Source organism: Enhydra lutris, unplaced genomic scaffold, assembly GCF_002288905.1.
Source record: "Enhydra lutris kenyoni isolate GAN:26980312 unplaced genomic scaffold, ASM228890v2 scaffoldscaffold5, whole genome shotgun sequence".
Taxonomy (NCBI): domain Eukaryota; kingdom Metazoa; phylum Chordata; class Mammalia; order Carnivora; family Mustelidae; genus Enhydra; species Enhydra lutris.
In genome coordinates, this window is record NW_019154089.1 from 30,267,311 (window position 1) to 30,294,227 (window position 26,917).

The following is a 26,917-nucleotide window of genomic DNA, read 5'->3' on the forward strand; positions in this document are numbered from 1 at the left end:
AATTGAAGTCTGAGAATTGAAAAGTACAATTGAAATGAAAATTTTACTAGATAAGATCAACATTAGAATTGAGACAACAATAATCAACATTAAAATCAGTAAGCTTCAAGACAGAACAACAGAAATGATTCAATCTAAGGACTAAACAGAGATAAAAAGGATGAAGAAAAACAAACAAAGTATCAGAGACTTGCAGGATTATAGTAAGGATTCCAACATGTGTTAATGGGAGCCCCTGAAAGAAAAGAGAAAGAAAACGAGTAGGAAAAATATTTGAAGAAATAATGGCTGAAACCATCCCAAATTTGATTTAAGAGGAACAAAACAAAACTTACAGATAGAAAATTGCAACAAACCCCAAATAAAATAAACATAAAGAGAACCACACCCAAATTCCCGAAAGCCAAAAACAAGGAACAAATTATGAAAACTTCAAAAGAAAAAATGACTAAGTATGTAAGGGGGAAATAAAAATCTAACTACTGGCTTGCTTCTCAGAAACAAAAGAGGATAGTGAAATGACGGATTCAAGGTGCTGAGAGAAAAAAAACAAAAAGAGATCAAGTATGAATTCTATATCCAATGAAACTAGTCTTCAAAGATGAAGGTAAAATAAAAATATTTACGAAGAAACAAAAACAGAGAAGTTGTTGCTAGCAGACCTGTTTTCCAAGAAATACTAAAGGAAATGATGCTTGAAAATAACTTGATCTGCAAAAAGGAAAGAAGGGCATGGGAAATAGTAAATATGTGGGTAAGTATAAAAGACCATGTAATTTTTCTCTCCTTTCTTAATTTCTTTGAAAAACATGTTTGTTCAGTGCAATAAATATAATATTGTAGTATTCATTTTACAACATATATGATAATAATAGTATAAAGCAAAGAGGAGGAAATGGAATTCTCCTGGTGAAATATATTTTACCAAAATGAAGGCAGTATTAACCTATCTTTGGGAAACATATTTTTTTAAAGATTTTATTTATTTATTTGACAGAGAGACACAGCGAGAGAGAGAACACAAGGAAGCAGAGTGGGAGAGGGAGAAGCAGGCTTCCCGCTGAGCAGAGAGCCAAATGGAGGGCTCAATCCCAGGACCCTGGGATCATGACCTGAGCCAAAGGCAGACACTTAATGACTGAGCCATTCAGAAGCCCTGGAAATATATTAACCATGTTACACCTAAAGTAACTAGAACAAGAACAATAAACAAATCTAAAACCAGAAGGAAGGAGATAATAAAGATTAGAGCAGAAATAAATAACACAGAAACTAAACAAATAGAAGAGATCAATGAAGCTAGGAGCTGGTTTTTTGACAAGAGCAACAAAATCATAAACCTCTAGCCAGACTCAAAGAGAGAAAGAGAGAGAGAGAGAACTCAAAATCATAAATGAAAGAGAATAAATAAAAACCAACAACACAGAAATGTAAACAGTTGTAAAAGAATATTATTAAAAACTATATGCCAACAAATTGGGCAACCTAGAAAAAAATGGATAAATTCTTAGAAACATATAACCTACCAAAACCAAAGCAGGAAGAAATAGAAAATTTGAACAGACCAATTACCAGCAAGAAGATTGAATAAGTAATCAAAAAACTCCCACCAAACAGAAGTCCAGGACTACATGGCTTCACAGGTGAACTCTACCAAACATTTAAAGAAGGGTTAATACCTATTCTTCTCAAACTGTTCCAAAAAAATACAAGTGGAGGGAAAACTTCCAAATTCATTCTATGAGGCCAGCATTACCCTGCTACCAAAGCCAGATAAAGACACCAAAAAGAGAGAGAGAGAGAGAGAGAGAGAGAGAGAGAACAAGAGGCCAATATCTGTGATGAACATAGATGCAAAAATCTTCAACAAATAATAGCAAATCAAATCAAATAATACATTAAAAAAATCATTCACCACAATCAAATGGGATTTATTCTCAGGATGCCAGGGTGGTTTGCAAATCAATCGACATGATACATCACATCAATAAAAGGATAAAAATCCCATGATCATTTCAATAGATGCAGAAAAAGCATTTGACAAACTCCAATATCTAGTCATGATAAAAGACCTCAACAAAGTAGGTTTAGAGGTAACATAATAAAGCCCATATATGAAAAACCCACAGTGGACATCATACTCATTGGGGAAAAACTGAGAACTTTTCCCTTCAGGACAGGAACAAGACAAGGATATCCACTCTCACTACCTTTATTCAACATAGTACTGGAAGTCCTAGCCACAGCAATCAGACAACAAAAAGAAATAAAAGGCATCCAAATCAGGAAGGAAGAAGCAAAACTTTCACTATTTGCAGATGACATGATACTATATAAAGAAAACACAAAGAACTCCATCAAGAAACTACTAGAATTGATAAATGAATTCAGCAAAGTTGTAAGATTAAAAAATATCAATGTGGAGAAATCTGTTGCATTTCTATATACCAACTATGAAGTAGCAGAAAGAGAAATTTAGAAAACAATCCCATTTAAAACTACACTAAAAATAGTAAGACACCTAAATCTAACCAAAGAGGTGAAAGACCCATACTCCGAAAACTATAAAACACTGATGAAAGAAACTGAAGAGGACACAAAAAAATGGAAAGACATGCCATGTGCATGAACCAGAAGACAAATATTGTTAAAATGTCTATACTTAGAAATCTTAGAAGAGAGGACAGGCAATAATGTCTCTGGCATTGGCTGTAGCAACATTTTTTCTAGATAAGTCTCCTGAGGCAAGAGAAATAAAAGCAAAATTATAAACTATTGAGAATACATCAAAATAAAAATTTCCTGCACAGTGAAGGAAAGAGTAATCTATACATTCAATGCAATCTCTACCAAATACCACCAGCATTTTTCACGGAACTAGAACAAAGAATTCTAAAAGTTGTATGGAAATACCAAAGACCCTGAATAGCCAGAGCAATCTTGAAAAGTAAAACTGGAAGCATCACAATTCTGGACTTCAAATTATATTACAAAGCCATGATAGTCAAAACAGTATAGTACTGGCACAAAAATAGACACACATATCAACAGAACAGAATAGAAAACCCAGAAATAAACCCACAATTATATGGTCAATTAATCTTTGATAAAGCAGGAAAGACTATCCAATGGGAAAAGACAATCTTTTCAACAAATTGTTTTGGGAAAACTGTTCAGCTATATGCAAAAGAATGAAATCGGACTACTTTCTTATACCATACACAAAAATAAACACAAAATGGATTAAAAACCTAGATATGAGTCCTGAAACCATAAAAATCTTAGAAGAGAGGACAGGCAATAATGTCTCTGGCATTGGCTGTAGCAACATTTTTTCTAGATAAGTCTCCTGAGGCAAGAGAAATAAAAGCAAAATTATAAACTATTGAGAATACATCAAAATAAAAATTTCCTGCACAGTGAAGGAAAGAGTCCAACAAAACAAAAAGCCAACATATTGAATGGAAGAAGATATTTATTCTCCAAAGAAGACATAGAGATGGCCAACAGATACATAAAATGATGCTCAACATCACTCATCATCAGGGAAATGCACATAAAAACTACAATGAAATACCACCTTACACCTGTCAGGATGGCTAAAATAAAAAACACAAGAAACAAGTGTTGACAAGGATGTAGAGAAAAAAGGAACCCTCTTGCACTATTGGTGGGAATGCAAACTGGTGTAGCCACACTATGGAGGTTCCTCAAAAAGTTAAAAATAGAACTACCATACTATCCAATAATTGCACTACTGGATACTTAAAAAAATACAAAAACACCAATTCAAAGGGATACATGAACCTCTATGTTTATTGTAGCATTATTTATAATAGCCACATTATGGAAGCAGCCTGTGTCCATCAACAGATGAGTGGATAAGGAAGCTGTGGTATATACACATAAGGGAATATTATTCAGCCATAGAAAGAATGAAATCTTGCCATTTTTAACAAGGATGGGCCTAGAGAGTATAATGTTAAGAGAAATAAGTCAGAGAAAGATAAATACCATATGATTTCACTCATATGTGGTTTAAGAAACAAAACAAATGAGCAAAAAAAGAGAGAGAGAGATAGAGATAGGGAGAGAGAAACCAAGAAACAGACTCTTAACTAAAGAGAACAAACGGATGGTTACCAGAGCGGAGGTGGGGGTGGGTGGGTGAAATAGGTGACGGGGATTAAGATGATGTACTTGTAATGAACATTGGGTAATGTATGAAATTGTTGAGTAACTATATTGTACACCTGAAACTAATATAACACTGTATGTTAACTACACTGGAATTAAAACAATAATAACTTAAAAATAATAAATTTAAAATTTTTAGAAATTGACTAATCTCTATATTAAGTATGCATTGCAGACAAATCAAAAGGAGCTGAGATGACATTTTATAAAATGTAATAATATGCATTAAATGCAAGTTCACTGAAACTACAAGGATGACAAACTTGAGAAACTGCTGAATTTCAAATACAAATTTCCTTCATCTCAAGATGTACCATTCCATAATATATTCCTTTAAGGTTAAGAAAAAGCTATTAAACAATAGGATGCAACCATAAAAAACTATAAGAGATTGAAAGTAATAGGATGGGAAAAGGTATACCAAGAAAACCCTAACCACAAGAAAGTTGGAGAGGCTATATTAAAATAGACTTTAAGGAAATCACTAGAGACAGAGAGGAACATTTTATAATTACAACAGGGTCAATTCATCAAAAAGATATAGCAATTCCAAATATACTTGCATGTAACAAGGGAACCCCAAAATATATGAAACAAGAATTGATAACTTTGAAAGGAGAAACAGACTATTCAGTAATTACAGTTGGATATTTCAACATTTCTTTCTCACTTATTGATAATACTAATTGATAATTAACTATACAGAAAACCAGAAAGGATATAGAATACCTGAGCAATACTATTAAACAACTAGAACACTCCATCCAAAAACAGTAGATTATACACTCTTCCTAGTACACATGAAAGATTCTCTAGAATATACCATATGCTAGGTGATAGAACAAGTCACAGTAACATTTATATGGACTGAAATCATACAAAGTATGTTCTCTGACCATACTGAAATTAAATTGGAAACCAATAATAGAAGGAAATCTGGAAAATCTCTATATAGTTGGAAATTAAACAATATGCTTCCAAGTAATTCATGGAAGAAATCACAAAGGAAATTTAAAAATATCTCTACTGCAACTTTGGGGTGAAATCTTTCGGGTTTTCCACATAGAGTATGATGTCATCTGCAAAGAGTGAGAGTATGGCTTCTTTTTTGCCTATTTGGATGCCTTTTCTTTTGTTGTCTGATTGATGAGGTTAGGACCTCTAGTACTATGTTGAACAACAGTGGTTATAGTGGACTTCCCTGTTGTCTACTCGAATTTAGGGGAAAAGCTCTCAGTCTTTTCCCCATTGAGAATAATATTTGCTGTGGGCTTTTCATATATGGCTTTTATGATATTGAGGTATGTTTCCTCTATCCCTACACTGTGAAGAGTTTTAATCAAGAAAGGATGCTATACTTTTCAAATGCTTTTTCTGCGTCTATCGAAAAGATCATATTGTCCTTGTCCTTTCTTTTATTACTGTAGTGTATCATATTAATTGATTTGTGGATATTGAACAATGCAGCCAAGGAATAAATCCTACTTGGTCATAGTGAATAATCCTTTTAATGTACTGTTGGATCCTATTGGCTAGTATCTTGGTGAGAATTTTTGCATCCATGTTCATCAGGGATATTTGTCTGTAATTCTCCTTTTTGGTGGGGTCTTTTTTTGGGTTTGGGAGCAAGGTAATTCTGGACTCATAGAATGAATTTGGAAGTTTTCCTTCCATTTCTATTTTTGAAAACAGCTTCAGAAGAATAGGTATGAATTCTTCTTTAAATGTTTGGTAGAATTCCCCCGGGAAGCCATCTGATCCTGGACTCTCGTTTGTTGGGAGACTTTCGATTACTGCTTCAGTATCCTTGCTGGTTATGGGTCTGTTCAGGTTTTCTATTTCTTCCAGTTTTAGTTTTGGTAGTTTATTCATTTCTAGGAATGCATCCATTTCTTCCAGACTGCCTAATTTGTTGGCATGTAGTTGCTTATAATATGTTCTTATAATTGTTTGTATTTTGCCAGTGTTGGTTGTGATCATTCATTCATTCATTCATTTTATTTATTTGGGGCCTTCCTTTCTCTTTTCTTGTTGATGAGTCTGGCCAGGGGTTTATCAATCTTATTAATTCTTTCAAAGAACAAGCTCCTAGTTTCTTTGATTTGTTCTACTGTTTTTTTGGTTTCTATTTCATTGATTTCTGCTCTAATCTTTATTAAATTTCTCCTCCTGTTAGGTTTAGGCTTTTTTTTTCCTGTTCTTTCTCTAGTTCCTTTAGATGTAAGGTTAGGTTGTATATTTGAGACCTTTCATGTTCCTTGAAAAAGGCTTGTATTGTTATATATTTCCCTCTTAGGACTGCCTTAGCTGCATCTCAAAGGTTTTGAGCAGTTGTATTTTCATTTTCATTTGCTTCCATGAATTTTTTGGTTCTTCTTTAATTTCCTGGTTGACCCATTCATTCTTTAGTAGGATGCTCTTTAACCTCCATCTATTGAGTTCTTTCCAAAGTTCCTCTTGTGGTTGAGTTCAAGTTTCAAAGCATTGTGGTCTGAAAATATGCAGGGAATGATGCCAATCTTTTGGTAATGGTTGAGACCTGATTTGTAACTTGGTATATCACCTATTCTGGAGAATATTTCATGTGCACCTGAAAAGAATGTGTATTCTGTTGTTTTAGTAAGGAATGTTCTGAATATATTCGTGAAGTCCATCTAGTCCAGTATGTCATTCAAAGTCCTTGTTTCCTTGTTGATCTTCTGCTTAGATGATCTGTCCACTGCAATGAGTAGCGTGGTAAAGTCCCCTACTATTACTCTGTTATTATCAATGTGTTTCATTAATTTTGTTATTAATTAGCTTATATAATTGGCTGCTCCCATGTTACAGGCATAAATATTTACAATTGTTAGGTATTCTTGTTGGATAGACCCTTTAATTATTATATAGTGTCCTTCCTCATCTCTTATGAGAGTCTTTGGGCTAGATCTCATAAAGGAATACAGCGAAGTGGCAGATATAAAAATCAATGCACAGAAATCAGTTGCATTTCTATACACTAAAAAAGAGACAGAAGAAAGAGAAGTTAAGGAATCAATCCCATTTATAATTGCACCCACAACCATAAGATACTTAGGAATAAACCTAACCAAAAAGACAAAAGATCTGTACTCAGCAAAATATAGAGCACTTGGGAAAGAAACTGAGGAAGACACAAAAAAATGAAAAAGTGTTCCATGTTCATAGATTGGAAGAATAAATATTGTTAAAATGTCTATGCTACCTAGAGCAATCTATACATTCAATGCAATCCCTATCAAAATGCCATCAATTTTTTTCACAGAGCTGGAACAAATAGTCCTAAAATTTGTATGGAACCAGAAATGACCCTGAATAGTCAAAGGAATGTTGAAAAAGAAAACGAAAGCTGGTGGCATCACAATTCTGTTCTTCAAGCTATGTTACAAAGCTATAATCATCAAGACACTATGGTACTGACATAAAAATAAACATCTATTCAATGGAACAGAATAGAGAACTCAGAAATGGACCCCCAACTCCATGGCAAACAAATCTTCAACAAAGCAGGAAAGAATATCTAATGGAAAAAGGTCAGTCTCCTCAACATATGGTGTTGGGATAATTGTGGACAGCCACATGCAGAAGAATAAAACTGGACCATTTCCTTACACCACACACAAAAATAGACTCAAAATGGATGAGAAACCTAAATGTCAGACAGGAATCCATCAAAATCCTAGAGGAGAACACAGGCAGCAACGTCTGTGACCTCAGCCACAGCCAACTTCTTGCTAGACAAGTCTCCAAAGGCAAGGGGAACAAAGGCAAAAGTGAACTATTGTGACTTCATCAAGATAAAAAGCTTTTGCACAGCAAGGGAAAGAGTAAAAAAAAAAAAAAAGACAACTAACAGAATGGAAAAAGATATTTGCAAATGTCTTATCAAATAAAGGGCTAGTATCAAAAATTTATAAAGAACTTATCAAACTCAACACCCAAAGAATAAATAATCCAATCAAGAAATGGGCAGAGGACATGAACAGACATTTCTCCAAAGAAGACGTCCAAATGGCCAATAGCACATGAAAAAATGTTCAACATCACTTGGCATCAGGGAAATACAAATCAAAGTCACCATGAGATACCACCTCACACCAGTCAGAATAGCTAAAATTAACAAGTCAGGAAATGACAGATGTTGGTGAGGATGTAGAGAAAGGGGAACTCTCCTACACTGTTGGTGGGAATGCAAGCTGGTGCAGCCACTCTGGAAAAGAGTACAGAAGTTCTTCAAAAAGTTTAAAATAGAGCTACCCTACGGCCCCACAATTACACTACTGGGTATTTATCCCAAAGATACAAATGTAGGGATCCGAAGAGGGCACATGAACTCCAATGTTTATAGCAATAATGTCCACAATAGCCAAAGTATGGAACAAGCCTAGATGTCCATCAACAGATGAATGTATAAAGAAGATGTGGTATATACATATACAATGGAATATTACTTGGCCACCAAAAAATGAAATCTTGCCATTTGCAATGACATGGATGGAACTAGAGGGTATTATGCTATGCAAAATAAGTCAATCAGAGAAAGACAATTATCATATGATCTCACTGATATGTGGAATTTAAGAACCCACTGATATGTGGAATTTAAGGATCATAGGGGAAGGGAGGGAAAAATAAAACAAGACAAAACCAGAGAGGGAGAAAAACCAGAAGAGACTCTTAATCATAGGAAACAAACTAAGGGTTGCTGGAGGGGAGGGGTGGGGGGATAGGGTTACTGGGTAATGGACATTAAGGAGGACACATGATGTAATGAACACTGGGTATTATAGAAGACTGATGAGTCACAGACCTGTACCTCTGAAACCAATAATATATGTTAATTAATTGAATTTAAATAAAAATTAAAAAACTGAACTGTACCTCTGAAACTAATAATACACTATATGTTAATTAATTGAATTTAAATATATATATATAAATAAAGAAAGAAGAAAAAATACCTACTGCATGAACATAAAATCATGATATATCAAAAGTTATGGCATACAGGTAAAGCAGTACACAGAAGGAACTCTATAGCCTTAAATGCTTGTATTAGAAAGGAAACAAGATTTAAAATCAATAACCTAAAAAAAACCCAATTAACTAATCTCTCAACTTAAGAATTAGAAGAACAAAGCAAACCCAATGTAAGTAGAATGAAGGAAATAATAAAAATCATAGTAAAAATCAATTTTTTAAAAAACAGCAAAATAATAGACAAAATCAATGAAAATGACAGTTCTTTGAAAAGACCTATGGAATTGATAAAATTTTAGTAAAACACCAAGAAAAAAAAGGTATAAATTACCAAAATTAGAAATGAAAGAGGAAACTTTCTGAACCCTACAGAAGTTTAAAAAATTATAATGGAATATTATAAACAACCTTATGCCAATAATTTAACAACTTCATTGAAATAGGCAAATTTGCAAACAGAAATGACTAAATTGACTCAAGATGAAATACAAAATTTGAATTGGCCAATATCAAGTAAAGACATTAAATTATTTACTTGAGTTACTGAAAAATAAAGGCAAGTCGAGGCCCAGAGGCTTTCTTTATTGGTGAATTCTTTTTTTTTTTTTTTTTTAAGATTCATTTATTTATTTGAGAGAGAAAGAGAGTGTGTGAGAGAGAGAGAGAGAGAGAGGCGTGCACAGGGGGAGGAGCAGAGGGAGAGAGAGAAAAATTCTCAGGCAGACTCCCATCTGAGTGCTGAGCATAATGCGGGGCCCAACCCCAGGAACCTGAGACCATGACCTGAGTTGAAATCAGAGTTGGACACCCAACTGACTGAGCCACCCAGATGCCCCTTTACTGGTAAATTCTATCAACATTTAAGGAATTAATAATAGCAATTAAATACAAACCCTTTAAAAAACAGAAGAGAAGGGAATACTTTCTAGCACATTTTACCCTGACATCAAAGCTGCAAATATGTCAAAAGAAAAGTTCACACCAATATCCTTCATGAATATACATGTTAAAATTCCTAAAAGAATTGTATTTGGATCCAGTAATGTATAAAAAGGATTATATATTTTGACCAAGTAAGGTTTACCCGGATTAACTTAACATCTCAATATAACTTAATTCAGTGCATATATTAATAGAATAAAGCAGGAGTCAACAAACTATGGCCCACAAACCAAATTTGGTATGTCTTTTGTTTCTGTAGATAAAGATTTATTGGAATACAATTACACCCATTCATTCATATGTTGTCTAAAATTACCTTCATCCTGCAAGAGCAGCATTGATTCATTACAACAGAGATCGTATAGCTCACAAAACCAAAAATATTTACTATGTGGTCCTTTCTGAAAAATGTTGCTGACCCCTGGAAAAAAGGATAAAGTCATATGATCATTTCAATAGATGTAAAAAATGCATTTGATAAAATCCAATAAACATAATAAAGCTCTCAACAAACTAAGAATAGAACTTCTTTAATTTGATGAAATGCAACTATATAAAACCTACAACTAACATCATGCTTAAAAATGAAAGACAATGCTTTGCTTTCCCTCAATATTAAGTATAAAACAAGGATATCCACTCTTGTCACTTCTATTCAACATTGGATTGGAGCTTCTAGCCAGTCCAACAGACAAGAAAATATGAATATAATATCAAAATACAACCAAGTAGAAATGAAATTAAGAAAAATTACATTCACAACAGTATAAAAATATTCAGGAATAAGTTTAACAAAAGAAGTGCAGACTGTACACCAAGATTACAGGACATTATCAAGAAAAACTAAAGACCAAATTAAATGCAGATATGCCTTAAGTCTGGTAATCAGAAGACTCAATATTATTAAGATAATCTCTTTTCTCAAAGTTGATCCACAGATTCAATGCAATTCTTATGTAAATACCAATAAGTTTTTTTGGGGGGGGTAAAAACTGGTAAACTAATGCTAAAATTTATATGGAAATCCAAAAGACCAAACACAGCTAATAGGATTTTGAGAAAGAACTAAGTTTGAGGACTTATTTGACCTAATTTCAAAATTTACCATAAAGCTGTAGTAATCAAGACAGTATGATAGAACACTTTCAGAGGAAAACCTTTTTAACCTTAGGTTAGGCAAAGATTTCTTAGATATGATGACAGGCATATTGATAAATTAGACTCCATTAAAGTTAAAAGCTTCTGCTCTTCAAAAGGCATCATTAAGAATGAAAAATAAAAAGAATGAAAAGAAGCCACAGACTGGAAGAAAATATTTGCAAATGTGTATCTAATAAAGAACCTGTATCCAGAACATATTAAGAAACCCTAAAATAAAAATAATCCTTAGGGACGCCTGGGTGGCTCAGTTGTTAAGTGTCTGCCTCTGGCTCAGGTCATGATCTCGGGGTCCCGGGATCGAGTCCGCATGGGGCTCCCTGCTCGGCAGGAAGCCTGCTTCTCCCTCTCCCATTTCCTCTGCTTGTGTTCCCTCTCTCGCTGTGTATCTCTCTGTTAAGTAAATAAAATCTTTGAAAAAAACCATTAAAAATCAAAATTAAGAAAACCAACAACCTAATCTAAAAAAAATGGGCAAAAAGTTAATAGACACTAGGCAATGAATATATATGAATAGCAATTAAACATATGAAAAAACACTCAGTGTTGCTTATTGTAAATACTGTAACAATTACTTATTGTGAAAATGTAACTTAATTTATTTTTAAAAATTATTTATTTATTTGAGAGAGAGAGAGCAGAGAGCAACACAAGCTGGGGAAGGGGCATAAGCAAAAGGAGAAGCATACTCCACGCTAGGCAGGGAGCCCGAAACGGGGCTCAATCCCAGCATCCAGGGATCAAGACCTGAGCCAAAGGCAGATGCTTAACTGACTAAGCCACCCTGTGAAAATGTGATTTTATTTTAAATCACAATTATTTACTACTACTTATAATACATACCCACTGGAATGGCTAAAATTTAAATGACTTATGATACCAAATGTTAGAAAGAAGCAGGGAAGCTGGGACCCTCATATATTGTGAGTGGAAAATGTAAAATGGTACATACTTTATACAAAGCACTTTGACAGTTTTATGAAATGTTATACATATATTTATCATATAACCTAGCAATTCTGTTCCTAGGTGCCAGAAATTTTGTGTATGAATGGACATTATGTTCACAGCAGCCAAAACCTAGAAATAATCCAAATACCCATCAGCTAGTGAAGAGATAAACCAGATCAATGAGAGAATCTTACAACAAAATATCTATGTACAATTTGGTATTTCTATACAAAGGGATACTACTCTCTAGTAAAAAAAAAAAAAAGAATGAATTACAAATACATTCAACTTGGATGAACTTCAAAAAAAATTATGCTAAGTTAAAGAAGACAACAGTTAAGCTTACATATGATTCTGTTTAAATGAAATTTCTAGAAAAGAAAAAGTTACAGAGACGGAAAGCACCTGGGGTTGGAGGTGGGAGCAGAATTTACTGCAAACGGAAGCGAAAGTTTTTTGGGTTTCACTTTTGACCTTTTTTGAGTTGATGGAAATGTTCTCAAATGAGACTGTAGTGATGGTTATACAACTTTATAAATTCACTAAAACTCATCAAATTGTACATTTAATTGTAAACATAGAAATCAAACGTCAAAGGAGCTATTTTTTGTCAAAAAAAAAAAAGACTGCTTTCTGCTTAAAATATATTCCCTGTATACTATTTGCATTGCTGTTACACAGGACTGTCATATCAGCTTTTTAGATTACTAACTCAGATTGGAATATGAACTATTCGTGCACAAAATCAACACTAATTTGATTTATTTCTCTGCCTCTTTTATCATGCTTTGTCACATAGTTGGCTCTTCTATTTAAACCCTAGTTCAGCAGTTCTCAAGGTGTGATTCAGGGACCAATTCTTTCTGAGTCTGGTAGGTTAATACTATTTTCACAGTAATTCTAAGACAACATTTACCTTTATCACTTCTTCCCTCCTGAATGCTCAGTGAAGTATTCCATATGACATGTAAAACACAACAGGCTGCATGAAGCAGACATGAGAATCCAACTGTTTTCTTTTCGTTCTTTTTTTTTAAAATTAAGCCAGACACTAGATTTAAATGCCACTCTTCTCATTTTGAGGAAAACATAGTGTTAGCATAAAATTGTGATATGTTAATATATACTAGGTTTATTATTGATATTTTAAATGAATTGATAACCATTTTTAAAGTCCTTAGTTTTTATTTATAATATGGCAAGTATTTATAAGTAAAACCATATTGACAGATAAAACTACAAATATTGATAAATAAAAAGCTGTTTGGAATCTTCAATCATCTTTGTGGGTGCAAATGGTTCCAAGATAATAAAGTAGGAGAGCCACGGCCCTGTCTACCTGCCAGGTATAAGAACTCCTGTTTGTCACATTGGACAACAGGGCATTAGAGAACTGGGCAGATCTTCTTTGAAAGATAACTTGTCTTGGTTGCAAAAATCATCTGCCTCAAGATAAATCTATAGCTTTTAGTCAGGACATCATTTAGAAATGTAGCAAATGTTAATCCAAGATTTCTTTTTCTTGATGAAAATAGGCACAGTCCTGGAAAAGGAGAAGCATAATCATGGAAAGGACTTGGAGCAGCGCCTAGGATAAGAGTAAACTCTTAAAATGGGTGGTAATTACTATGTTATTATTAGACTATGGCAGTCCTTATTTACCTAACAAGTGTTTATTGAATGCCTACTAAAGCCAGGCTCTATGGGTCAGCATTGAGGATTCAAAACACTGCCTGTCCCCAAGGAGTTTATAGTTAAGTAGTGGAGTCAGTAGAATAATGACATAAAGATATACATAATCACGAATTGTGGTAAAAGTTTTAAAAGAAATGATGGACATATGAGTGCATAAAGGAGATCTGACCTGATTTTCAGAATCAGATAATAAGAATTCTCTGAGAAAGTGACATTTGGACTGCGATTTTAAAAATGCGCAGCAGGAGGCAAGGAGACACAAGAGGGGAACAGCGTTCAAAGCCCCTTTCGGTAGAATGATGAGAGGCCAGGGTGGCTGGAGTCCACAAAGCCATAGCCTTTTGGGGCTTTATATGCTTTGCAAGTATATTAGACCATTATCATGGGGTCAGTGGGGAGCCATGGGAATATTTAGGAGCGCGAGGTGTGACAGAACAGAACTATATTTGCACTTTAAAAAAGATCTCGGGCAGCTGGAACATAGTGGAACAAGGGTGAAAACGGAGACTATTCACACAGCCACGGCAGTATCCAGGCGAAAGATGATGGAAGCTTGGAACAGAGTAATGGCGGTGGAAGGCCATTAGGATTTTTTAGGAGACGGGATTTGGCATGTGTTTCTGCAAGTAGGGCCCAAAGAACCTTATGATTAATTCAGAGTTTAATAGTACAGTTATTGTGCAAAAGGGGGAGTTGCAAAGCCTCCCCCTCTTTTCCCCTTGGTATGGATCCAAAGGCCCCCAGTGATGCCCGGCGCCTTCGGTGTACTCGGCAGAGCAAATCGCACATACAAGGCCAGGTTCCCCACGCCGCTTACGGGACTCACTGGACTTTATCCTCCGGAGGTCAGTGGTGTGGAACCGCACCGTCTCCTGGGCAACACCATTGTCGGGCTCTCCGGGCGGGGGAGGGGTAACTAAGGACAACGGCCGGATGAGAACTCCGGAAGAGAGGCAAAGTCAGAGGGGGGAAAATGGGCAGCACGTGCGACAGCCCAGGCCATCACGGGTGATTCGAGGGCCCAGCACGAGGAGAGAGCCGAGGGCCGGAAGGGCCGCAGAATGCGCCTGTGATTGGAGGGCTGGGGGTATCGGGACGCTTGTGATTGGGTGAGGCCAAGACGGAGGGCCGCTTTTTGAACCGCGTAGGGTTCTGGGTAGCAAGGACCTTGGAAGAGTCTTAACCGAAAGGGGGAGGGGGAAGGTCGCCAACAAACGGCTGAGCTCACAATCCGGGCCGGGACCAGGCCGGGGCGTCCCCCTCCCCCCATGGAGAGAGCCAGGCCGGAACCGCAACCTCAGCCGCGCCAACTGCCACGGGCGACCCCGCCGCGCCCGCTCCGCCCTGCTCCCCCACAGATGCCGGTTGAGAGCACCTCCTTTAGGACTGCGGCCGCGGAGCTCCCCCCGTCGCCGCCCACCCCGTGCGCGGCCGCCATTGCGACCGTGGCCTCGTCGTGCGGGGAGGCCCAGGCGTCGGGTGTACAGCCCGCGGCGCGGCGGCTGCTGCCGGAGCAGGTGTTGCTGCTGCCGCCAGGGCCACCGCTGGCGCAGGCCCGGGACGAAGGCGTCGTCGCCTCACCGGCGCAAGCACGGCTGCTTCAGCTGAGGCCCGAGCTGCTGCTGCTGCCACCGCCTCCGCCCGCGTCCGACGGCGCCCCCTGCCGACCGGAGTTGCACCCTGTGCAGTCCCAGGCGCCGCACGTCAAGGCTGAGAAGCAGGAGCAGGGGACCGACTTGGATCCGTCGGCGGGGACGCGAAGGCCTGTGGAGGCAAGCCCTAGGTCCTCCAGGACGGCCAAGGTAGAAGGCCCGGGGCCAGCTCTCGACTGCCACGGTTGGGACGAGAAGAAGGGCAAGCTGGAGGCGGAGGAGGTCATGAGGGACGTGGTGAAAGGCGGGGAAGGCAAAAACCTGGCTACCATCAGAGAAGGAGTCATCAAAACAGAGGAGCCCGAGAGACTCCGCGAGGACTGCAGGCTGGGCACGGAGCCCGCGTCCAATGGCCTGGTCCACGGCAACAAAGAAGTCATCCTAGCTCAGCCATCCAGTGCCTTTGGGCCACACCAGCAAGACCTCAGGATCCCTTTGACTCTCCACACGGTCCCCCCTGGAGCCCGGATCCAATTTCAGGGACCTCCGCCTTCGGAGCTGATACGGTTGACCAAGGTCCCCTTGACACCAGTGCCTATTAAAATGCAATCCTTACTGGAGCCTTCTGTAAAAATTGAAACCAAAGATGTCCCGCTCACCGTGCTTCCCTCAGATGCAGGTATTAGACGGCAGGGGAATCTGGTTTTCAAACTTCATCTGTGTTGCCCCATAGCTGACATGTCAGCAGTTCAGAAGCCCAAACTAGAAAAATAAAATCATGGAACTGATTCATTACAGGGCAAAGTCTGCACAGGTATCACTTCCAATTGACTTGTACACATACCAGTAAAATACACTAAGATGTTCCAAGATTCCCAAACATTTTTCTAAAAATCTATTTTAAGGCCCAGTGAATGATGAGATTTAGAGGTGACTAATGTTTATACACAAAATAGGAATATTCTCACTATAAACACCGTTATTTCAGCCCTCAGTTTCTATGCTACACTTTGTTGTAGTAGTTCAATATTTTTACGTGTATCAGGAAGAAAATTTTATTTTTTAAAAACATTTTATTTGAGAGAGTGAGTGAGAGAGAAAGCCCAAACGAGGGGAGAGGCAAAGGGAGAGGGAGAGCTGACTTCCCACTGAGCAGAAGCAGGACCTCAGGCTCCATCCCAGGACCCTGGGATCCTGATCTGAGCCAAAGGTAGATGCTTAATAGTCTGAGCCCCCCAGGCACCCCAAGAAGAAAATTTTAAATAGTGTTTAATGAAAAAATGTTTATACTCAACTAGGAAAGTTTATACTGAATTTGGAGGTGATTTGTCTTCTTTAAAAATGAATAGTAACCATTTTTCTAAGAAAACAGTACATGATTAATGTAATACTTTAGTATTCTAAAAGCTAAGAATGTAGAGAAATACAGAAAATGAAGATAGAATAAGCTAGAAATTGTTTTCAAAAATGACGATAGTTAGTAACAACTACAAATAGATATTTTGTCACTACTCATTATTTACAAATATATAGTTAGAAAATTCAGATAATTTTATGCCAATGAATATCATGGAAAATCATACCATCAGTTCATATTTTTATTCACTTTATATTTGCTGTTTTCTTATTTTCCTTACTGATCCTTTCCATGTCACCCTCTTTCTTTTATAAGCTTCATTTTCTAAAGGAGAGAAAGGGAAAGATTTCTTTATAATATTTAATCCTTTGTGCATCTTAAAAAATTTTGTATAATAAATAACTAAAATAAAGAGAGACAATATAAGAAGTTTATAGACAGTTGTTTTTGATGAATTAGGTGAGAGATGTGAATTTAGTCACCTTCCTTTATTGTAATTTCAACTGGTTCTATGACTCTCTAAAAGTCACTTTTACTATTTTTCTTTTATTTTTTCTCCCAGGTCATAGGATTAGTGTCAATCACCCACTTTGGCAAGAGCTTCACCTTCATAATGAAATAGAATATAGTATGTTACAAATATTTTTACTTAACGGACACTACCGGGGCATGTAAATGAGTTCCTTTAAACATTTAGGGAGCACCTAGCTGGGCTAAGATTATAGTTATGAGTAAGTCCTAGTTCCTGTTCCCCAGTAATAGAAGATTTTAAATGGGCAAGAAACTAAATGTTAACTCTTGGTAGAGGTATTACCAAAGCCCAAGGAAGTAATAAGCCAACAGTTTACGGTGTCTTCAACATTATCACTCCTACAATATCTTCAACAATATTATTTTTTTGAGGAAAAGAAGAGTCATTCTAAGCTACAATTTAGAATGCTGAGTTCAGGGGTTATGAGGCATTCTGGAATACTGGCAGTTCTTTTATTTCCTCCAGTTAAAAATAAATATAGATGAAGGTGCTCTTCATTTTAACATTGTGTTTGCATCTGTGTGTATGGCACATTAATTCAGTCTTTTAATTTTTGTCATGTAGGAATACCAGATACTCCCTTCAGTAAGGACAGAAATGGTCATGTGAAGCGACCCATGAATGCATTTATGGTTTGGGCAAGGATTCACCGGCCAGCACTAGCTAAAGCTAACCCAGCAGCCAACAATGCAGAAATCAGTGTCCAGCTCGGGTTAGAGTGGAACAAACTTAGTGAAGAACAAAAGAAACCCTATTACGATGAAGCACAAAAGATTAAAGAAAAGCACAGAGAGGAATTTCCTGGTAATCAAATGAAACTTCTTTCTAATTTCTTTTAAATTAATTTAGGTAAAGATTAGACAAAAATGCATATTTTTTCTAATCTGATATGTAAAATAAAAAGAATAAAGGCTAATAGTATAGTAATGATGGAATTGACACAGGGCATACATTCTCTTAAATAGAAGCAAGTAGAAGAATATCTGGTCTCATATTTTGCCAACTAATAACAAACCGGGGGACATAATTTTGCTGTTTTTTTTTTTAAGATTTTATTTATCTACCTGACAGAGATCACAAGTAGGCAGAGAGGCAGGTGGGCGGGTGGGGGGGAAGCAGGCTCCCTGCTGAGCAGAGAGCCCGATGTGGGGCTCGATCTCAGGACCCTGGGATCATGACCTGAGCCGAAGGCAGAGGCTTTAACCCACTGAGCCACCCAGGCACCCATTTTACTGTGGTTTTGATTAAATATACAGATATGAATTTAATGAAGTTAAACTCCAGAATGTAAGTCTACAATTTTGCAAATATACTAGAAAATGAAGAGTTAAAATCATAGCAGCAGAAACAAATACGCATCATACACTTAAAGACAATGAGAATGCAGGGATTGGCACCATGCTCCATTTTGATGTTATATGGTTATCAGAACACAGTTATGTCTTCTAATTGCCAAATTTATCCTCATCATGATGTAGTTTGAAACAATTTCTGATTTACTCCCCAGCCATGAGGGCATTTCGATTAAGCTTGGGTAAAGGCAAAGTGTATGGCCAACATGATCATGCATGATGAGAAAATAATTATTTTTTTCTAAAATATGAGAAGAAAGGTTTTGGGTGTCAGAGTCAACAGTTACAGAGAACCAGTTATTCTGGTTATACAATGGCTGCAAACTGTTAAACTCCACTCTTCTGACTTTGGAAGGAAATTGGGTTGTTTGTGGACTTGAGACTGCCAAGTTTAGGAGAGTGACTCTTCCTAAGCTAGGTATAAAAATAGTGAATGGTCATTAATGACCATTCCATTGTAAGATATAGACAATTATATCTCATAGAAAGAGAGGGAACAGGAGGAAATGAATATCTTACAGGGGCATTATTTTATAGGTAAAGGAAAAGCTCTGGGATTCAAACTCAGTGTCTTTGATGTCGATTTTACTGTGGATTCAATATGTGTCTTTGGATATAAAACATTTGATCTCACTCTTCCTTTGAATTATGGGTTACAATATTGACCACTAGTTGGGAACTATATAGACATTAAAATACACAGAAATTACATAATAAAGTTGGAAAAGACATTTTACTTTAGACAATAATTTTTTTAAGAAGTTTTTTTTTTTTTGTGAAAAGAACTATTTAAAGGCTAAATAGGGTCCTTATGTTCCAATTAAAAATTGCTTATCTTCTTCTATAGGTTGGGTTTATCAACCTCGTCCAGGGAAGCGAAAACGCTTCCCTCTAAGTGTTTCCAATGTATTTTCTGGTACCACACAGAATATCATCTCTACAAATCCTACAACAATATATCCTTATCGCTCACCTACCTACTCTGTGGTAATTCCCAGCCTACAGAATACCATCACTCATCCAGTTGGTGAGTTTATTATAGATTATGAATTTTTTTTAAAGATTTTATTTATTTGACAGACAGAGATCACAAGTAGGCAGAGAGGCAGGCAGAGAGAGAGGAAGGGAAGCAGGCTCCCCGCTGAGCAGAGAGCCTGATGTAGGGCTCGATCCCAGGACCTGGGATCATGACACGAGCCGAAGGCAGAGGCTTCAAACTACTGAGCCACCCAGGCGTCCCAGTAGATTATGAATTTTTAAAGATTTTTTTTTAATTTATTTATTTGTCAGAGAGAGAGAGGGAGAGAGAGCAAGCACAGGCAGACAGAATGGCAGGCAGAGGCAGAGGGAGAAGCAGGCTCCCTGATGAGCAAGGAGCCCGATGTGGGACTCGATCCCAGGACGCCGGGATCATGACCCGAGCCGAAGGCAGCTGCTTAACCAACTGAGCCACCCAGGCGTCCCAGATTATGAATTTTTAATAGTTGTGTGAAAATTTTACCTTAAGTTGAAATTTCGTTTCTGTTAACTTAAGAATTTTTAGAACAATAGTATTAAGAGAAAAAATCAAGAGGAAAGTAAAAACATGAAATTGGAGAAAGAAAAATTTCAGTAGATATGAAAGCATTTGGGTTTGCCAGAGTAGCAAATGTTCTGTGTGTAAAACCTCAGACTATTTAACTAAATTGGATAAGCCCATAGATTAGGCAGATAATGCAGGAAATGATGAGGTAATTCAAAAGGAAATAGGAGTATCTTTTTACTATTAGCATAAAAGAATGCCTTGCTAATGGGGTACAGAGCATCCTGTTCTGGAATTTAGCAATGATGACTGATCTGTTAAGACCATTCTCTTGCTGCTCTAGACAAGCAGTGGAAGTAATCTATTTTCTACCAAATATTTGGTTCTCTATATTGTCTTTACCTAAATTTCTCCTCTATTATCAGTTCTTTATAACATTCCTGTCTGTTCCTTTTAATAACTTAAAGTTGAAAAACTAGTATCTAACACCTTGTTGTAGGGCTGTCCCATCATGGGTTTGTTCTTCCAGAATCTATCTTAACCATCTCTTAGGCAGAGCTTTATACATTCACTACTTACTATTACTTGGCCTAAAACTACTGCTCTTTCCAGTTTCCACCTGCTCAGATCCTTTTGGTAATAAAGCCACCCCTATGTGCTGAGAGGTTTAGATATCTTAAAAATTGACTTCTTAGAATATTACACATTTTCAATGTTTTTTTCTCTGTGTATCATTATAGCAATTGACAGCAACAAAGCCACAGTCAAGATGTCTAGTCTCAAGAGGAAGATGCAGAAAGCTCATTCTATTGCCTTATTCTCTTCCAGCACAGTCAAGCACTTCCATACTTCACTATTTGGCAGTATCTCCTTTAATTCTGTATTTCAACCTAGGCTTAATTATGCTTTTCGTAACTTACTTTGTTTTGTCTGCTACGTTATTTATGATTTCTACTTTCGTAATCTGTATGTTTTCTCTTTATTCCTTTTTCTAAGACCTCTCTTTTATCCGCTTCTATCCAGAGTTAAATGCCTTATGAGACCATTTGTATTTACTTCAGCTAATATTTTCTCAGTTCTGACTTGGAGTTTCTCTACAGATCTTAGGTGGCATTCACCTAAGATCTACTTCTATTAATTTTGTCAATCTGGATTAGAACACTCTGTGAACTTGCCATTATACCACAGTAGTGTATATATTCTTAACATATCTGCTATGAAAATGAATTGGCTTCAGACATCTTACAGTCTTTTGTGTCAGAAGGGGTTTATTGAGTCTTTCTGTTCTTCTCTCTGTTCTTCTTTCAGTTGCCTTTTATACTGTAATCACTATTCCATTGATTCCACTGGGTTTCTTCTTTCTGTGATAGAGTCACTTAGCATTGACTTTGAGGTCCCTCAGATGTGACTCCTTCAATTTTCCTTTGGACTGCCTAATTTTTATTTGCACGTACACACTTGGACTTCTTATTTTATACATTTGGACAAGCTTTTCATCTTTAAAAGATGTCTTTCCTTTTTGATGGGTTCTCTCTGATTTGCTCAGTTAACCATTAACAACTTTCTGATTTATTTGAGGCACAATTTTTCCTTCTGGGTTTTTAGCATTATCGTATAAAATAGCCTTCATTTTTTAATGAACTCTTAATTTTAGTTATCCCTATTAGCTTTATTTCCCCCTAGCTGACATCTGTATTTCCAAAAATCTAATAACCCCAGGGTGGACTTTTTTTGTTTTTTCTTGTTGTTGTTAAGATCTTAATATAAGTATGTCATGATCACTACTGCCTGTATATTTCATATACAGAATTCATGTACTTTGTATTAGTCTTTATCCATTATTTGGTTCTCAATCAAGGTTATCTCATTTTACTGTGTATTCTACTAAACCTATTTGTTCTAATAAGCAGTTATGTGTTATGTACTATAATACATAATAAGATGCATGCATCTTAGTATATTTTTATCTCGTTAAGTTAATCTATTTGAAATCTAGCAATGTAATTTGGTATTCTCCCTTGTTTTGGTGAATATTTCCATCTCAGATGTTTTCTCAGTCTGTAGTATATTCTACTGTTATATTTGCATGCCTACCTACCTATCTCCCATTACATAATGTTTATTAAGTACTAAATATAGGTCAAACTCTGTGTTTGAGATAGAATACAAAGGTATCTTGGTAGTCTCCTATTGAAGAGCTTATAGGGTAGTTGTAGAAAGAATAGATAACAATACAAGTAATTTTACTATTTCTTTGATGGCATCTATAGCACCTTATCTGTTATTATTTCTATGACCAATGCATTGTGTCCACTGTGTCTTTCATATTTAATGCCATATCCCAAGCTCTTCTATTTCTCATTTCCAAAAATGATTACAGCATGATAATCCAGAATTCTTTTTAGATATCTTTCTTTTATCAAATGTCTTTGATGCTGGTTATGCCAGCATTCCCATTTTATATTAAATATCAAATTTGTTTATTTTAAAGTCTTCTAGAACTCTGGTGGAAGCTATATTTATTTTAGGCTGGCTTTTAAATGTCACTTTATACATATATGAATTTTCTGGTGAATTATTCTCTACATTTTATTTCTAAAGCCCAAAATTGGTTTGCCTTATTATATTGTCTGCTGACATCTTTCACTCTTCTGAATTTATACATTTTCTCTAAATTTTTAATTCAAAAAGTTTACTACTATTTTAGTTGTTTGGTAGTAGATATATGGTGCCTTTTCAGTTATTTAACTGAAACAAACCAAAAAACCTCCATTATTCTGATACAGTTATAATCCAAAAAAAATCTGGCCTTCTCTTTGCCTTAAGATCCATTCCAGCAAAGTATCATGTCCATGAGAAACACAAATCTGGCTCAAAAATTCTTTGAAAAGTGATGTAGTTCTTTATTGTAGGTTTTCTTGATGGGGGCAGGGAAGGAAGAATCACATGGTTCAACATACTGTAAGTCATCTTGGGGCTCCTCGTTACCATTGTCTCTTTACAAAGTCCCACTTTTTTTTTTTTTTAAATCAGTTCCGTGTTTATCCCAATTCTTCATTTCCCATCTCTATCTCTGTGTCTCTGCCTGTTACTCCATTTTTCTCCCCTCTCCTTCTCTCTCTGCCTCTTTTTCTCATTGTTCAGCCACATGCTGGTCCTTCTCTCCATACTACCTCTATATAACTTTTTCTTGTAGAGAAATTTGGTCTGTTCTCAGTTTCTGCCATTATTCATTCCTTCACTATTTATCCCAGTCACACAACAAAAGCCTCAGTGCACCCTCTGTCCAGTCAGTACAGGCAGTGGATTCTTTCCCTTTTGGAGAGATGGTGGGGGAGTATCAAAAATTAATAACTTCTTTTGTTCCTATCATATTATATCATAGATCTAGAATTCTGCTCTTTATCTCATGTAATGATTAGATAATGCTAGCTGCTTTATAAGCACCTAAACATAATGGTTTAAAGAGAATTATGGTTTATTTTTATCCATTTAAAGTCTAAAATAGGTATTTCTAGTCAGTGTACAGATGTCTTTGAAGGAGTGACTCCTGGGCACAAACTACTTCTATGCTGTGGCACTGCCATCTTTAATATGTGGCATCCAAGGCCACTGGACTAGTGTGCATGAATCTACAGAACAGGAAAGAGCATGGAAGATGATGCCTGAAAGGTTTTCAGGGGCCAGGCTCAGAAGTGGTGCACATCTCTTCTACCATCCATTAGGTAGCTCTTGGCCACATGGCAACTCCTTTGACTGCAAGGGAGGCTGGGAAAGGTAATTTAACTATGTGCTAGAAGAAGAGAAAACGGATGACTGGCTAGTCTTTTCAATCCCTTATCTAAAGTTTGATACATTAGAGCTCTGCCCTTCCCACAAGTCTTCTCTCTTCACTGACAGTTTATGGAGATGACTGGATGTTGCAGACTTTAACTTCCTGCTTAGCAACCAGAATTTCAACATTTAGGACATCTTCCTTATACTTCTATATAACTCTCTATGCATCTATTTTATTTTTAACCTCAGACCAAAACAGTGCCTGACATATGTTGGTTACTTGGTGAATATTGAGTTAAAGGATGCATGATTTATCATCTCATGCCTCGTACTGCTTTTTTATAGAAATATCTTTGGTAAAAAAGAACATTTCATGTCAGCTAAAAAATGAGTTACTTCTTTCTTCAGTAACTAAAATAATACCAGTTGGTCTATATAACTTTACTTTGCCTAGGAAGATCATACTTCTTTACTGAGGACTAAGAGCTTCTTGTACTAGCTATAGGGTGGAGAAACCTGGGTCAGAGGTCTAGCTTTTAGGAGCAGATGTCTTGAGTACAGTGATAATTCAATTACAAGTCATTCTGGCTTCATTGTTGTTTAGATAAGGGAGTTCTCCTTATATCAGATCGATGGTAGAAGTGCTATCAGGTATAGATTTATTTGTTAGGGTTTCTTTTCCCCCATCTAGTTATAGCTTTCTTAACTATTATTAGCCAAGTTCCATGCCAAAACCTGGGATGCAGGTATGAATGAAAGTGCTCCTGCTCTCAAGCTTCCGGTTTTGTGATTGTGGGTAGGGGTGGCAGAGAAGCAAGTAACGGAGATTTATAATATTTTGTGATAAGTTATAGACTTACATGTTCTAAGGGAACATGGAAGAGGGAAATTATTTTATGCTTGATCAATCAGGAAAGGTCTAAGGCCTGTGCCTCACAGGGGTCGGGGGGCACATAGCCTTAACAACTATGAGTCAGGACAGCGTAACTCACACCCTGACCCTGTGTTGTCTGTGCTTGACTGGGTCAGGGGCCATTTTTGAAACAGATAGATAGATCCCTTAATTCCCTACTTGCAGGTTTAAGAGGAGCATTATATTCCTTTTCTGGAGAGAAAGAAGGAAGGAAAGGCCTTCCCTGGGCAACACTAAGAAAAGATCTACATTTCTTTCAGTCTCTTGCAGAGACATATTTCTAATCATAGAGTCTGTTATTGGACTGCACTGGAGATCTAACTGCACTGGAATAAACCAGATCATGACTCTATTGCTGTGGCTTCCCTCTATATTTCTTTGGAAAAGTTTAATTAAGTTTAGGCTAAATGTGCTATTTGAATAACTTGGTAACTCAATTAGTAGTCCTCTCTTGTTCAAAAACATGATTGTTTCACCTACCTATAAAATTCTGCCATATTTGTTATGCCTTGCTGCAAAATACTGTTTTCATATCTGTCACAAATTGTTGACCTATGGCAAGTCCTCTTCTCACCTGGGAATTTCCTTTTGTAATAGCATTGACATTGAATGCAATGAAGCAAAATAATTTTACTGATTGTTTATTTTTTCAATTAAAAAATTAAATGTCATTCTAATGTCAATTTAATATAGGGAAGTATATGAAATAGTAGAAAAATGACCCATATACTACCCTGAAATCTCAATATTCAAAGTGAGGTTAATATATTTACACAATAGAAAATTCAAACAGTACCAATAGATATATAATAAAAGTCTAGCTGCCCGTTGTCCTGTCCCTTCTCCCAGATGATTGTTCCTTAGAAGTAACCACTGTCAGTAGTTTCATATTACTTTTTTAAAGAAACATTTATATATACACATTAGCATTTGTATGATTTCATCTTTCACGCAATCACTCAACTTTAGTCATTTACTTATCTATTCAGAAATATTTGTTGAAGGCCATACAGACTTTTGAGCCCTGGATATACAGCAGGGAGCAAAACAGAACAGGTCTCTCCTCTCATGGCACTTAGAATCTAGATGGGAAAGAGAGACAAAAAAATATAAAATACGTAAACAGAATTATTTCAATTTGTTCAAATTCTGTAAAGGAAATAGAGTGGTGTGATGTGGTAATGTTATTAGGTGAGATGGTTAGTGAGGACTTCTGGTTGTACAGTTTATTAAATTCTGGATAAAGAAAAACATGGAGCAACTCAATTAATGTCAGACCTATGCTGTTTTTATTTCTGAAGGTGATGCCCCACCTGCCATCCAACTACCCACACCTGCAGTCCAGCGCCCAAGCCCCATCTCACTTTTCCAGCCCAGCGTCTCCAGTACTGCCCAGGTGGGCATCCAGGCTCCAAGTCTGCCCCTCCGTCCAGCACTCCCGCCCCAGCGCTTTGCTGGGCCCTCCCAAACAGACACTCATCAGCTGCACTCCGGAGCCAGTCGCTCCATGAAGAGACCTACTCCTGTCTCTCTGGAGAACACCAACAGGATTCCAACTAGTGCAAGTACTGCCCATGCCAGATTTGCGACCTCAACCATCCAACCTCCCAAGGAGTATCCCAGCATTTCCACTTGTCCCAGAAGTGCTCCAATCCCCCAGGCTCCTCCTATTCCACACTCACATGTCTACCAAGCTCCTCCCCTTGGCCATCCAGCCACGTTGTTTGGGACACCACCACGATTTTCTTTTCATCACCCTTACTTTCTACCTGGACCTCACTACTTCCCATCAAGGTAAATGAACATTTTTTTTCTTTCACCTGAAGACACATACAGATAATGAATTTTTACCTCTGAAGGTACCCCTCATTTAGAAAGGGACTCCCTCAATTCTGGTTGGAATCTGATTTAGATTAGAGGCTGAACAGGGG

At 36.9% G+C, this 26,917-nt stretch overlaps 1 protein-coding gene across 2 annotated transcripts in view; it reads left to right on the top strand.

Annotated features, from left to right (window-relative positions):
* The first annotated feature begins 15,209 nt into the window (after nt 1–15,209).
* The window catches only part of LOC111141256 (SRY-box 30), a 30,276-nt gene continuing 18,568 nt past the window's right edge, over nt 15,210–26,917 (top strand). The window contains exons 1-4 of one of the 2 annotated variants that reach the window (XM_022493702.1): nt 15,210–16,212; nt 17,987–18,226; nt 19,622–19,801; nt 26,288–26,780. In XM_022493702.1, the coding sequence (XP_022349410.1) occupies nt 15,210–16,212; nt 17,987–18,226; nt 19,622–19,801; nt 26,288–26,780 (1,916 nt within the window). The remainder of the gene's footprint in view (nt 16,213–17,986; nt 18,227–19,621; nt 19,802–26,287; nt 26,781–26,917) is intronic. The other variant, XM_022493703.1, reaches the window with a different exon arrangement.